This window comes from Lethenteron reissneri, chromosome 26 (assembly GCF_015708825.2).
Source record: "Lethenteron reissneri isolate LAM-NWPU_2019-01 chromosome 26, ASM1570882v1, whole genome shotgun sequence".
Lineage (NCBI taxonomy): Eukaryota > Metazoa > Chordata > Hyperoartia > Petromyzontiformes > Petromyzontidae > Lethenteron > Lethenteron reissneri.
In genome coordinates this window covers 18,458,096-18,472,983 of record NC_083804.1, presented here as the reverse complement: position 1 = coordinate 18,472,983, position 14,888 = coordinate 18,458,096, and the positions used below count along the sequence as shown (strand labels likewise).

Below are 14,888 nucleotides of genomic sequence, written 5' to 3'. Positions count from 1 at the left end.
GCGGTCGGATACGAGGTTGTAGCTGCTGCTAATCCAGGTCACTCAGAGAACAGCTCCAGGAACTCCACATTTGAGTGATGCCCTCAGTCTAAATTTCTGTCGTGAGGTTTCTTTTACGTGGAGCCCGAGACTCTCTCCCGCAGTCTCGTTGGTTCTCACCTGGCCAGACAAATCGATTTCTTTTTAATGTAATCGAGACCACGAATCGTGATAATTGAATCACGGTTGGGTGGGGTCTGGTTGGCTCGGCGTACGCCGCTCTCATTGGCTGAGCGAATGATGGGGGCGGGTACGTTTCCCCGGCAAACGCTGCTGTGTGTCTTTCACTCATGCGAGAACTTTGTAGATTATTTGATTTTCTTCATTTTTGTTTAGGATTAAATTTCCCCAGGACAAAGAGCACGAAAACGAATCAACTTTCTGTGGGGGGGGGGGGTCACACTGAGCGAGGTCTGCCTGTACCTGACAAAATGTGTTAAACATCGCCACTCGGGAGACAAAGTTGGCTGTACGCGGTGCTATGTTTGTGGTCATGGATAAAGTCATTGACGAACAAGTCAATCAGTCCTTTCTCTATCCAACGTTGATTCCGCCAAATATAAGTCCCTCTCGTAGCGTGCCCCCAAATACTTCACACTTTGGTGACATGTTTCACCATTACGCAACTAAAAAAAACCCTATTTTCTAAAGACAAAAAAGTCTATGATAAAAAGTAAGTAAAAAAATATACATTTTGCAGGTTAACCAACTAAAATCTTAATCCGATGGCGTCACCACGCCACGGCAGTGCCCAGTGTCACGGGCTGGGTGTAGCGATCTTAGATCTATCTGCCTTTGTTTGCATGCTGCTGCAAGCAGCCCGCGGAAGCGTTCAAAAACACATTAAGTTACTCCTTATTAAGTCATCTTGGCAAGTCATAATTTTTCAATATTGTTATTTGTTATTAAACTCTTAAATCATTTTTTGTAATGTCACCAATATTAAGTATGTCATTGATATGTATTTTGTAATTCCAGGGCTAAAATAATGAAATGAAATGACATTTAATTCTTATTCGGTAACAGCCCCCCTTCCCCTATTAAAATATACAATGTCTAAGGGAAAATAGGCTTCATACAGCACGATTTGACTTGCGCGCTGTTTTTCAGGAATGCATGTTGCTCGATATGCAAGGGACGCCTGCACCTGGTGTGATGTGTAACCATCAGTACTAGGGAAACAAAGGCAGTCAAGTATGTTGCGAGCTACACTATTCCCCTAATGCCAGGATGGCCTCATAGGTGTTCACTAAAAGTACTTGGCTCTACAGCCTGTAGGCTATATGGTGGATTTTGTATTTGTTTACAGGAGTGTCGTGATTAGTGCGCAGCGCTACGAACCCGGCGACCCGAGTTCGATTCCCGCTCACGGCTAACACCAGTTACAATTATCTGAACCGGTCTTAGGAACTCCTCTCCTAGATCGACTCAGCCTCAAATGAGTACCTGGTGCATTGGATCAACCATTTCCAGTGGGGAACAAAGGCAGTCGGGCGTGGTGCTGGCCATCCACCCCCTCATGTACCGTGTCAGCCTACATAGGTGCTCACTAACAGCACTTGACCCAACAGTCTGTTGAAGCTATATGGGGGATATTTGTATGTCTTTGTATAGATAGTGTGCTTATGACCAGCTCCGGATTGACAGCAGAGGTCTGACTGAATCATTCAGGCGATAATATCCTTTCATCGGCTGCATAACACTGTATGAAAGCTAACTGGTCTGTCGCTCCACAAAAAGATTCAGGTTTTCTCGGCCACAGTCATGCCCTCCCTTCTTTACATTTGCAAAACGTGGACTTCTCTAATGGAACATCTGTGCCAGTTAGAAACATTCAGACTGGCCTGCCTACGATCCATCCTGGGTTTAACCAGGCTGGATTGTGTGCGCTCACAAATCCTTGAAAGATCTAGACACATTCCTATCAGTAAGTTCTGCTGGCGAGCAAGGCTGTATTGGTGGGGTCATGTAGCCTGCATGACGAGCAGCTTCTGTTTGGCCAGATAGAGGGGGATAAACGGATGTGGCGCAGGCTGGAGAAGACTGATGCGGTATGGGAGGATATGGAACTGAGTGGACTTGCCGAAGACTGGTACCAGTAGTGCCAATATCAGCGTCTATGGAGGAGGTTCATGAAGGACACTGCTCCAGTTGGAGGCAGTCGCCCTCCAACAACAACAGTGGGTAGAGGAGCGCGACATTCATAACAATGAGTGGAGTACAGGGGGGCTAAAATGCAGCATTTTAGCACAGTACAGGGCACAGGTGGTGCATTTGCCAGTCATCGCAGTCAGTCAATCCATAGCACCTAGGTCTGTCCCGTGACCTCCTGTCAGCGAGCCTTCAACACTTCACGTGGCCTCGGAGTGCACCTGGCCTGGTACAAGTGCTGCGGTGACGTCACCGCCACTTAGTGGCGAATGTTGTTGTACACCCCTTAGATAATGTGTGTGTGTGTGCGTGCCTCACCAAATTGGCGATGATGTAGTGAAATCCCTTTACGTGGTTTCCCACATTCACCACCTGCACCCACACAAACACCCATCATCCATAATACAGGTTTTTTTGGGTTATATCGCGTAATTATATAAACGTGTCGTTAAACCGGCCACCACCCGACAGCCAATTAGTAAGGTTTGCCACGTAAACAGAACATGTCAATTTGTAACTCGTACAGCATACCAGTGAGTTAGAGAGCCAAGTCACAACATTTACAATCGGAGTACGACGTTTCACCAGTAATTACAACTAACTTCATCAGGCGACAGACATTTGTGGAGAAGTCCACCTGTTTCGTTCCTTAAAAACACCCATCAGCCAGACTCCATCCACTGCTATACAGGAGCCTCACCACTATTCCTTTCAAAGAATTCTCACCTGGTGTAACCAACATCTCTATAGAGCCATCAAACTGCAAGGGAGACCTTGGAACCAAACAGTAGATGCAGAATTTTAAATGTGACTTCTTAAGAGCTGGAAGGTAGGGAATACAGTGGTCGACCATGACATGGTTCAAAGACCACTCTTAATGAACTGCATTCCATCAAATCTTGGAAGCTAAGCAGGTCAGAACCTGGTAAGTAGTTTGGTAGGAAACTGCTTCGGAATTTCAGATGTTGCAGAGTTGGGCTGCAAAGCAACCAAGAGATGAATCCAATGCAGGAATTGATTCTTGAATCCATTTATATGGAACGCTTGATGTTACATCTTGAATGTTTGAATTTAACCAGACAATTTGGCCTCCCAGATATACACAACACTCTAAAAACATTGGCCAAACATTCCAATGCCTAAACCCTCCTGAACAAAAATATTGAGACCCACTGAGGCTTTCCTGGATATACAAAGGGCATCATTGTGATTACTGCACAGCTACTTCCGGAACCAAATCACAGCAGCCTGAAAGTTTCACGACCGCTGTCTCCAATCGCTGAATCACAAGCGTGCGCTTCACCCATAAACGGGATTGCTCATGGAGGGGGAGGCTAGGGGACCTGCGATAGTGTCGACGCCACCCTGTGGGCCTCGCAGTCCAGCACGATGTTACGTTCCCCGCGCACGGCCAGATCACGCAGGAGCTGCCGCAGAGCCTCATCACCCAGGCCCTCAATGGACAGAGCCATCATAGCCCAGCCCCGGCGCGTTGCCTCCTGCACCACAGACTGCAGCAGCCACAGGCCTGTACACAAGCACATACACAAACATCGTACACACACACACTGGTAATGCGTATGACCACATCACCTTGAACGCGCCTGATATACCACATTTCTGGGAGGCTCAACCAGGGCATATAGTGAATTTACCGCTTCTCCGAGTCCACTCAATCACTAGCCACATCCATACACAGTGAGTGATTTGACCCTTGCTGATGTTGAGGCCACCATCCTATCCCTGTATCATTGTGAGTTATCCATGATGCCGGAAAATGTGTAAATCGAGACAAAATCATGATTTTCACAAAAAACACTGGGACACCAGGACAGTGTTTCTGTGTGAGTGTGTACACTCACCAAGACATGTGTTGTACAGGTGCACGTGTGAGTGTCTACGTGCGTGAGTGTGTACGGGCGGTGTGAGTACGCGAGTGTGTCGGGCAGTGGAAGAGTAGCGGGTTAGAGCGATGCACTAAGAACTCGGCGACCCAAGTTATATTCCAGTGGTGAACATCTGAACTGGTCGACTCGGCCTCAAAGGAGTACCTGGTGGGATGTGTAAACATCGGCTGGGCGTGGCACTGGTTATACACCACCTCGTGTGCCATGCTGGCCTTCATGGGTCCTCACTAACAGAACTCACCCCAACAGTCTGTTAAGGCAATACGTGGGATCTTTGTCCTTGTTTTGAGTGAACGCTCACCCCGGTCCGTGTCGTACAAGTACACGAACTTGCCCCACGCGTATCTGTCGATAAGGTGCAGGAGTGGCCACCCAAGCGGCGGCTGCAGCTCAATCAGGAACGGGGATGGAGGCTCCTGCAGACAAACATCACTCATTCACTACTAAAGCAGTCAATACTCAAACATTCACTACTTATTCCTAACCCATCTATAACCTACTCACTACTCAAATTATTCACTCACTACTCAGCCACTACTCAACCATTATTCATACGCTATTCAATTATCATTCTTATAAATGTTTGTATCTTAATTATTAATTAACTACATTTACGACTTATTCATTACTCACTCACAACACGTACATTTAATTCTCATTTACTACTTATCCCCTGGTTCGCTCACTCATTCACTAACCGTGAACTCGTTCACTCATAATTTATTACTTATTCATTCAATTCCCACCTGCTATGTTTACCACTCATGCGCTCACTGATTCAATACGCATTAATTCACTATTCATTCTCTCAATAACTCGTTCTTCATGTATTCATTAATTACTCTTTCACAAATCACTTGCATATTACTCATTTCTGACCCATTCACAAGTTACTAATTTTGCACTCATTCAGCAGTCATTTAACATCCACGTATTACTTATTTAATTATCATCTACTCATTGAGCCACCAACCGTCGGTCTCATTCATTTCTCATCCACTCACCATTCAACCTCTAAATTCACTCAGAATCGTTTTCTCATTCAGCATCCACTCGTGACTTATTCATTCTAAACTAATTCAACATTAATCTTTCATCATTACTCACTCACCAATCACTTCTTACTCTGGCATTAATCATTCATCAGTTAAATTCAGCATTCATTATTTAGCGTTTTCTATTTGAACAGTTCGTTGTGGAACGATGCAGGGATTCACTCATTAATATTTATATTGAAGCATGGAATTGCATGTGCAAGAATGAAAATAATCAGCGTCTTTGTGGGAAATATAACAAAATAAATCAACAGGCATACACCTCCTGCACATATTCTTCTCTCCAGATAAAATATAAAAGTTTTTATTTCAGTTTTTTACATAACCCATCAGCGGCACAGCATTCTGGGAGTGCATCATTTCAGCAGCATTAATTCAACACAAGCAAATTCTGGACCGGAGTCAGCATACAGGTGTCTCATCAGCAGTCCGGCTTGCTTGATACAATGTTGGTGAACTGCTGGATGTTACAAGCCTCACAGCTAATGGGTTGTGTAAAATACACTTGTTTTTTTATGCGGAGAGGTGGCTACATAAAAGACATTGCTTATTTTGTGTATTATTAGTGTGCATTTTATTTGTATCTCTTATGCACCGAGTATAATCCCTGCAGCCACTAGAGACACTACTTTAACGTTGTTAAAAAATATAAATTCTTGAATCACGACGATGGATTATGAGAATGCATCTCATCTCTATAGTTGGAGGGGATCATTTCACTCCCGCTCATCATCCACTCCGTCTAGTCATTCATTAATCAACATTATTCATGAATCATTCATCTGCTCATTTAGTCAAGATCATGTTTAAATATGAATTATTATTTGATCCAATTACGTTGACTAACTGCTTATCATTAACAAATTCAAACGTCATTAATTATTCCACATCAATCTTTAACTCCATATAATTTCACTCGTCATTCTCTCAATCATTCATCGTGCAATCAACAGCCATCCAGGGGGGAGACATCATGACGGGGGAGACAGGCAGAGGGACAGAGTAGACAGATAGAGGGACAGAGTAGACAGGCAGAGGGACAGGGAGACAGGCAGAGGGACAGGGAGACAGGCAGAGGGACAGGGAGACAGGCAGAGGGACAGGGAGACAGGCAGAGGGACAGGGAGACAGGCAGAGGGACAGGGAGACAGATAGAGGGACAGGGAGACAGGCAGAGGGACAGGGAGACAGGCAGAGGGACAGGGAGACAGGCAGAGGGACAGGGAGACAGGCAGAGGGACAGGGAGACAGGCAGAGGGACAGGGAGACAGGTAGAGGGACAGGGAGACAGGCAGAGGGACAGGGAGACAGATAGAGGGACAGGGAGACAGGCAGAGGGACAGGGAGACAGGCAGAGGGACAGGGAGACAGGCAGAGGGACAGGGAGACAGGCAGAGGGACAGGGAGACAGATAGAGGGACAGGGAGACAGACAGAGGGACAGGGAGACAGACAGAGGGACAGGGAGACAGACAGAGGGACAGGGAGACAGGCAGAGGGACAGGGAGACAGACAGAGGGACAGGGAGACAGACAGAGGGACAGGGAGACAGGCAGAGGGACAGGGAGACAGGCAGAGGGACAGGGAGACAGGCAGAGGGACAGGGAGACAGGCAGAGGGACAGGGAGACAGGCAGAGGGACAGGGAGACAGGCAGAGGGACAGGGAGACAGATAGAGGGACAGGGAGACAGGCAGAGGGACAGGGAGACAGGCAGAGGGACAGGGAGACAGGCAGAGGGACAGGGAGACAGGCAGAGGGACAGGGAGACTGGCAGAGGGACAGGGAGACAGGCAGAGGGACAGGGAGACAGGCAGAGGGACAGGGAGACAGGCAGAGGGACAGGGAGACAGGCAGAGGGACAGGGAGACAGGCAGAGGGACAGGAGACAGAGGGACAGGGAGACAGATAGAGGGACAGGGAGACAGGCAGAGGAACAGGGAGACAGGCAGAGGAACAGGGAGACAGGCAGAGGGACAGGGAGACAGGCAGAGGGACAGGGAGACAGGCAGAGGGACAGGGAGACAGACAGAGGGACAGGGAGACAGACAGAGGGACAGGGAGACAGGCAGAGGGACAGGGAGACAGGCAGAGGGACAGGGAGACAGGCAGAGGGACAGGGAGACAGACAGAGGGACAGGGAGACAGACAGAGGGACAGGGAGACAGATAGAGGGACAGGGAGACAGGCAGAGGGACAGGGAGACAGGCAGAGGGACAGGGAGACAGGCAGAGGGACAGGGAGACAGGCAGAGGGACAGGGAGACAGACAGAGGGACAGGGAGACAGACAGAGGGACAGGGAGACAGGCAGAGGGACAGGGAGACAGGCAGAGGGGCAGGGAGACAGGCAGAGGGGCAGGGAGACAGGCAGAGGGACAGGGAGACAGGCAGAGGGACAGGGAGACAGGCAGAGGGACAGGGAGACAGGCAGAGGGACAGGGAGACAGGCAGAGGGACAGGGAGACAGGCAGAGGGACAGGGAGACAGGCAGAGGGACAGGGAGACAGATAGAGGGACAGGGAGACAGGCAGAGGGACAGGGAGACAGGCAGAGGGACAGGGAGACAGGCAGAGGGACAGGGAGACAGGCAGAGGGACAGGGAGACAGGCAGAGGGACAGGGAGACAGGCAGAGGGACAGGGAGACAGGCAGAGGGACAGGGAGACAGGCAGAGGGACAGGGAGACAGGCAGAGGGACAGGGAGACAGACAGAGGGACAGGGAGACAGGCAGAGGGACAGGGAGACAGGCAGAGGGACAGGGAGACAGATAGAGGGACAGGGAGACAGGCAGAGGGACAGGGAGACAGGCAGAGGGACAGGGAGACAGGCAGAGGGACAGGGAGACAGGCAGAGGGACAGGGAGACAGGCAGAGGGACAGGGAGACAGATAGAGGGACAGGGAGACAGGCAGAGGGACAGGGAGACAGGCAGAGGGACAGGGAGACAGGCAGAGGGACAGGGAGACAGATAGGGGGACAGGGAGACAGGCAGAGGGACAGGGAGACAGGCAGAGGGACAGGGAGACAGATAGAGGGACAGGGAGACAGGCAGAGGGACAGGGAGACAGGCAGAGGGACAGGGAGACAGGCAGAGGGACAGGGAGACAGGCAGAGGGACAGGGAGACAGGCAGAGGGACAGGGAGACAGATAGAGGGACAGGGAGACAGGCAGAGGGACAGGGAGACAGGCAGAGGGACAGGGAGACAGGCAGAGGGACAGGGAGACAGATAGGGGACAGGGAGACAGATAGAGAGACAGGGAGACAGGCAGAGGGACAGGGAGACAGGCAGAGGGACAGGGAGACAGACAGAGGGACAGGGAGACAGATAGGGGGACAGGGAGACAGGCAGAGGGACAGGGAGACAGGCAGAGGGACAGGGAGACAGATAGAGGGACAGGGAGACAGGCAGAGGGACAGGGAGACAGGCAGAGGGACAGGGAGACAGATAGGGGGACAGGTGAGACAGGCACAGACCTGTGGAGCACTGGGCGTCACCATGGAGACGTGCAGAGCGGCGCAAAACGACGTGAGGGAGCTGGCGGAACGGCGGTCGAGCACAGAAAACATGGCGAAGACACCGCGAGAAAACTGCGAACAAACTACAAAGACACACCATCACCACCATCACCACCACCGTCACCACCGTCACCACCGTCACCACGTGTGTGTAATTACGTGGGCGTGCGTATCTACGGCATGCATGTCCCAGGAGTGCATGCCCGTACAGGCTTTGGTGAAGGTGAAGCTGTTGGGCAAGTCGATGGTATCCGTGTACACCGTGAGTCCGAAAGGAACATCGGACTCATTCAAGTTTGAGTTGTGCTGAAGAATCCCGAATCGGAACGCGCTGTGCTCCTGGTCCGATTGCCGCGTGAACAGCCCACCTAAGGGTACAAAGACAAATGATTGCAAACGTCGCTTCCCAAACCTTCCACTGTTTCTACAGGACAGCTGCCCAGCATAATGTTATAGGAGCCTCCTCCAAGAGGTCAATCTAACACCTCTGGGACCAATCAGTGGCAAGACCACTCAGCTTCAGGTTCTTTTGTACCACATTAGCCCATCAATTATTTTTATCCCCCCCCCCCCCCCCCCCTTATCCAGCCAAACATAAGCAGGCAAAGTTGCTTGACCATTACATGGCTGGGCTTGTGGGTTATATGATCCAGCTAATACATCCTTGATGGGACCATGCCCAGATCATTCAAGGAATTATGAACTCTTCATACAGTCTTGTCTGGTTAAACTTGTTGTCGATCAGTTTTAGCTCGCCAGCTGGAATTTTTAAGCCAGTGCAAGAATTCCACATCTCATAAGTATGAAGAGAGCACATTTTTCTGGCTGAGAAGACCTGGAGCTTCATGTTGAGCTACAGGCCAAGCAGTTTCCACACGGTAATAAGTAACCATTGAAAAAGATAACCCCCCTTGACTGATTGGAAGCAAAACCTCTGCTACTAAACCAGAACTGGCCATGAAAATATTGTTCAGGTATAAGAGTTCTTACAGCCTGTCTATCATCACCACATTATTCACGGAGTACTGCACTTATGTTGAATTCCTTTCTCACCGTACGAAGTCAACTATGTTAATTGGAGGTACGGCGGGAGGACAACATACTAAACACAAGAAGCAGTTCTAAAGAAATTAGTTTTCAATCTAGCTTTAAAAGGACATACCTCCAGTGTTCAGTGGGGTAAAGTGGTTGATGACACAAAGTAACCATGCAATTTTTTTGGTTTGGTGGGGCTGATAATAAGGCCCCAGCTCTAAGTGGAAAACTTCAGATTCAACAGTGTCACATACCGGGAAATTAAATTCGCTGTGAGAATCTGTAGTAAGGCAGAGTTGCTTATTTCTGTATTGGTGACAAATTTACTACTATGATGAGCCAAGAATGTCTGTCCCGCACGTGACGTCACTCCACGTCGACCAGCCCCCCTCATTAATAATCATGAATGGGTGACGTCCTCCACATGGACCCGCCCCTCATTAATAATAATTAGCAGGTGACGTCACTCAACATGGGGGGGAGAGGCGCCCCCCCCCCCCTTCTCGGCGTCAACTTAAAACCCTCTCCTCAGAACCCGCACGTCACGCGATCTCCATAACGCTGTTGAGACATCGAAGTAAAAAGGACGTCATGATGAACAAGGGATTATAACCTTTAAATGAAATGTCTGTGTCACGCAGCCTGACAAATTACACACAAATGGATGCAATGAATATCACGTCGCGGTCTGCTTTTCGCTTGCAACTTTCAGATTTACTGCAATACACCCGTCTTTGGATGGGCAATAGGCTTAATATTACTTAACAGGAGACCCTTGAAAATCGTTGGTTTATCATTCGTGGTTTCGACCTATCACGGGCAGACTATTTGTATACCAATTAAGCTATAGTATCGGGGGTTAGTTTTGGCCTTTTGTGGGTAAACTGTACCCATATGTACTGTATTATTGGCTAATACCATGATGCGGGCTGGGCAAGGGACACGAGGCAGTTAGTCACACCTCAACATTGCCATGCAAACATTTCGCGGACCCCGTATAGCCTATTAACAGACTGTTGGGGCAAGTGTTGTTAGCGAGCATCTATGAAGGCCGGCCTAGCACCGGACCGGGTGTATGGCCAGCACGTTTGTCTCTCACCAGGTACCCATTTACGGCTGAGTTGACCTAGGGGAGGTCCATGACCAGTTCAGATAATCCTCGGTGTTGGTCGTTAGTGGGAATTGAACTCGGGTCGCCGAGTTGGTAGCACCGCACGCTCGCTCAAAGGAATATTTTTGGCATAGGAATTTTACCTGCTTATTTTAATTATTTAGTTTTTAGTTTATCTGGCATATAGATCAGTAATAATTTCATTTGTGATGTGTCTATTTTTGATTTCCGTGTACCTAACCCCATCATTGACGTAAGGCTTAAGGATTGAATATCGTGGTTTTTGGCTTTCACGGCATTTTCCAAGAACATAACTCCCGCTATATTCAAGTGTCACCTGTACAGCAAAACACTTCTCTCAACAAATAGGCAAAAATCTCGATATGCAAATAATAGTGGTGTTATGAACCTATCCCACTCCTTGGGTTCTTCAAGCCATTTTCCTGAACATGTTTTTTTTTATATTCCATTGAAGCATTCTACCAATCCAATTTAACTTTGGATTGTACGGTGTCGTCCACAATTGTCGTACTGACAACAGTTGCCCTACCTCCTCCGTGAACTTCGATGTAAATTGTGTTCCTCTGTTGCTCAGCATCTCAGTTGGTATGCCAAAACATGAGAAAATGTACACTAATGCCCCTGCAACTTCTGTTTTAATGGTTGTGAGTGACGCTGCCTTGGGATACCATGTGGCATAATCCACCAGAGTTAATATGTATCCGTATCCCCTTGTAGATACTCGTGTGGCACATTAGGAATGGATCACTCTTTTAATTATATCCTTGTGCAGCAAGGGAGTAAAGTGTGGTTCTGTGAAAGTCCTGATGTGCTGTGCAGTGCATCAATGCATGTGTGTACAGCAGCATGTAATGTCTGAGTCGGGCCTGTAGGTGGCTGGCAGGGTTAATGAATAACCGCATGTGTGACACGTGCTGTTGCATTTTACAGGTAAAGGTTGTTTTTGATCGTTATATAAATGTTCTATACTTGTTCTAGACTTTAAGCTTGGCTTTGAATTGTTTGTTTGTGATATATGCAATTAGAGGCGTTTTAGCACTGTGCATTGTAAATGGATGACACTGTAATTAGTTACTGTCATTGTAATTCTATAACTCAACTACTGTTTAGTCTATAACCATGCCCATGTACCCAGAGTATGACTACTTGCAATGCTATTGAGAATAGAACACATGTAAAGTAGTAAGCTGTACAATGGTGATATACAGTACGTATACTGTACACATACAGTACACACATGCATTGATGTAAGATACCGATATAAGTGGATGGTATAGATAGACATACAGCTTAGGATTAAAGTAATATTCGAATAGTGATGTGCAAATGTGATTGTCAAAGACAAAGATGGTTTATCAGTAGTAGAATTGGGTTTAAGAGAAAATGGATGAGAATTGTTTTATTATGTTTTATTTCTATTATTTTATTACTTCCCTTCTACGTGACTTTACCGAAAGAACCAAGAAGATGAATCCCTGCAGTCACGAAAGCTTTAAATCGAAATTTAAGAGAAAGGGTTAATGAATAACTGCACTTGGACACCAGCCACATGGTTAATGGCGACTCGGAATAATTGCTGCGTGTAACACGTGTTGTTGCATTTTACAGAGTGCCGGTGCTGTTCTTCACAAGATTCATATGAACCACAATAAATAAATGTGCTTGCCCTCGATTTGGAGCACCTGCCTACGTCCTTCATTTCGAGTGTGCAACACTCGTAATGGACTAATTAAATCTACTGCAACACTTTGAAAAGTTACGTCTACAAAAGACATTTGTCCCAATGGAATATTCAGTTCCCACCCCTTTGCAATTGTCTATTGACATATTACACGATTGATAGAATATGCACACATTCCAATTCACACCTGGCCAATAAAACTGAGATGACACTTTTCTAAGCGTCGGCTTAATTCCCAAATGTCCTCCCATCAATGAATCATGCGCAAGCTGCAACACTTTCTTTTGCATGGTCCGAGGCAGAATTAACTGCTTCAATTTTCTACCTTTATCAATCTTTGGAAATTGAATTGAAATTCCCGATAAATTAATCTTCGCCACAATCATTTTTCCCTTGTGTACTTTTTAATCAGTGGCATCTTTGCACAGATCTTTCAAACTTGGGTCCTATTGTTGTGCCTCTATTAGTTCAGCGTCACTTATTCCTTGAATTGGTACGCATTTATTTTAATTGGATTAATTGCTTCTTTACCACAGATTTCTGCTGCTCGTGGTCACCGCATTGACTACCTCATATCTTTGTCACCCATTTTCCTCTGTGGGTATATAAACTTTTTTTGCTCTGGTACTTTATTGCAAGACTCCTCTGTACATTCCCATCCCAGCAACAGTTCAATTTCGATTTAAAGCTTTCGTGACTGCAGGGATTCATCTTCTTGGTTCTTTCGGTAAAGTCACGTAGAAGGGAAATAATAAAATAATAAAAATAAAACATAATAAAATGCAATTCTCACAACGTTTCGGCCACAACGCAAGGACGGCTGCTTGCGTTGTGGCCGAAACGTTGTGAGAATTGTATTTTATTATGTTTTATTTTTATTATTTTATTATTTCCCTTCTACGTGACTTTACTGAAAGAACCAAGAAGAGCAACAGTTCAGTTTGCATTCTGGGTACACATTCTCTCTGAAATCACGTAATTATAATCCTTGATTACGATATTATAGTGTTTAATGTCTTCTAGCTTGATGGCTCTTGTTATGTTGCCTACCACTATGTAGTAAAGCGAAGTGTCAATGCACATCGCATGGACCGTTCCGGTGAAGGATGGACATTCTTGTTCAATTTTGACAATGGGACATTTCCGCATAGTTCCATCTCTTACGAAAAACGTGCATCAATTGTGGATCACAAAGCAGTCCTCTTTTGATCACTATGTCAGTGCAGCCTGCATCTCTCATGACTGTAACACACTGTTTTCCCTTGGAACCAGTAACAAATCTTGACTTTGTGGGTACGTTTGTTACAACAGCACATATTCCACCACCTGATACTGTCGTCACCACATCCAATTCCACTGCTTGATGTATTGCCTCTGCTGGCATTACAGGCTGACTGACATCCTGCTTTCGCATGAGTCTCCTTTTTTAATCGAACACATTCACTCTTTTAATGTGGAGTTTCTTTGTTTAGAGTTTATTCCCAATTTTTTCTCCTCCCACAGTCTCTTCCCAGATGTCCATATCTACCACAAGCGTAACACACTACGGGTGTTTGCCTTTCTACGGATTCCGTTGTCAATCTGTGCTTCTCGTTTAGCAATGTGCTGAGCTCTTGGCTAACTTACTGAATCAAACTGCGTCAGTCCTCTTTCTCAAATCCCTATGTGATACGTACGACCATGAGGTTCCAAGTATTCTATGGGAACCTCATTTGCCAGTAAAAATATGATAATTGGTTTTTTACCCTTCTATCTGGCAACAAAACTGACACCTTTTTACAAGGAGTCATGTTTGTATAAACTTTTGGCGTCATCTGGTCCAACCCATGTGAGACTAGGCTCTAAGGAAAGCTGTCTCGGGTGTGGACCAATCAACTTCAAGGACAGTGCATACATTATCAGAGTTATGTCTTTTGTTTGTATTATGACTGCAGGTATTGCGGTCTATACAAACATGACTCCTTGTAAAAAGGTGTCAGTTTTGTTGCCAGATAGAAGGGTAAAAAACCAATTATCGTTCCAAGTATTGTTCAGCACAACACACCATGGCTTGCACACTTAGGGTTTTGCTTCCTCAAATATATCCATACATCTAATCGGACATGCTTACAGTGCCTGCTTACGCACAAGAAAATATATTAATGTCATAATTATCTGCACATTCACAAAGTCTGATAATTTCCCATACGCACAATGAACTGTTAAAAGTTCTCTCAATTGCCAGGTCTAGCAGATCTATATTTCTGTCTATAACCCTCTTCATTTGGCTTGGAGATTTTCAACAGGGCTATCCTGACTCTGATAGTCATCTGCCTCTGTTCCACTCATTCTGTAATACATAAAAGTGCTTTTCCTTTCAGCAAAGTGCTAAA

General features: G+C 46.6%; 1 protein-coding gene across 7 annotated transcripts in view; it reads right to left on the bottom strand.

The window, feature by feature from the left end:
- Nucleotides 1-14,888, bottom strand: part of LOC133347769 (glutamate receptor 4-like) — an 85,040-nt gene that overhangs the window by 45,358 nt on the left and 24,794 nt on the right. For all 7 annotated transcript variants that reach the window (XM_061560352.1, XM_061560354.1, XM_061560355.1 and 4 more), the window contains exons 2-6: nucleotides 8,878-9,036; nucleotides 8,627-8,751; nucleotides 4,399-4,513; nucleotides 3,534-3,718; nucleotides 2,509-2,562 (exon numbers count right to left, since the gene is read on the bottom strand). In XM_061560352.1, coding sequence (XP_061416336.1) covers nucleotides 2,509-2,562; nucleotides 3,534-3,718; nucleotides 4,399-4,513; nucleotides 8,627-8,751; nucleotides 8,878-9,036 — 638 coding nt within the window. The remainder of the gene's footprint in view (nucleotides 1-2,508; nucleotides 2,563-3,533; nucleotides 3,719-4,398; nucleotides 4,514-8,626; nucleotides 8,752-8,877; nucleotides 9,037-14,888) is intronic.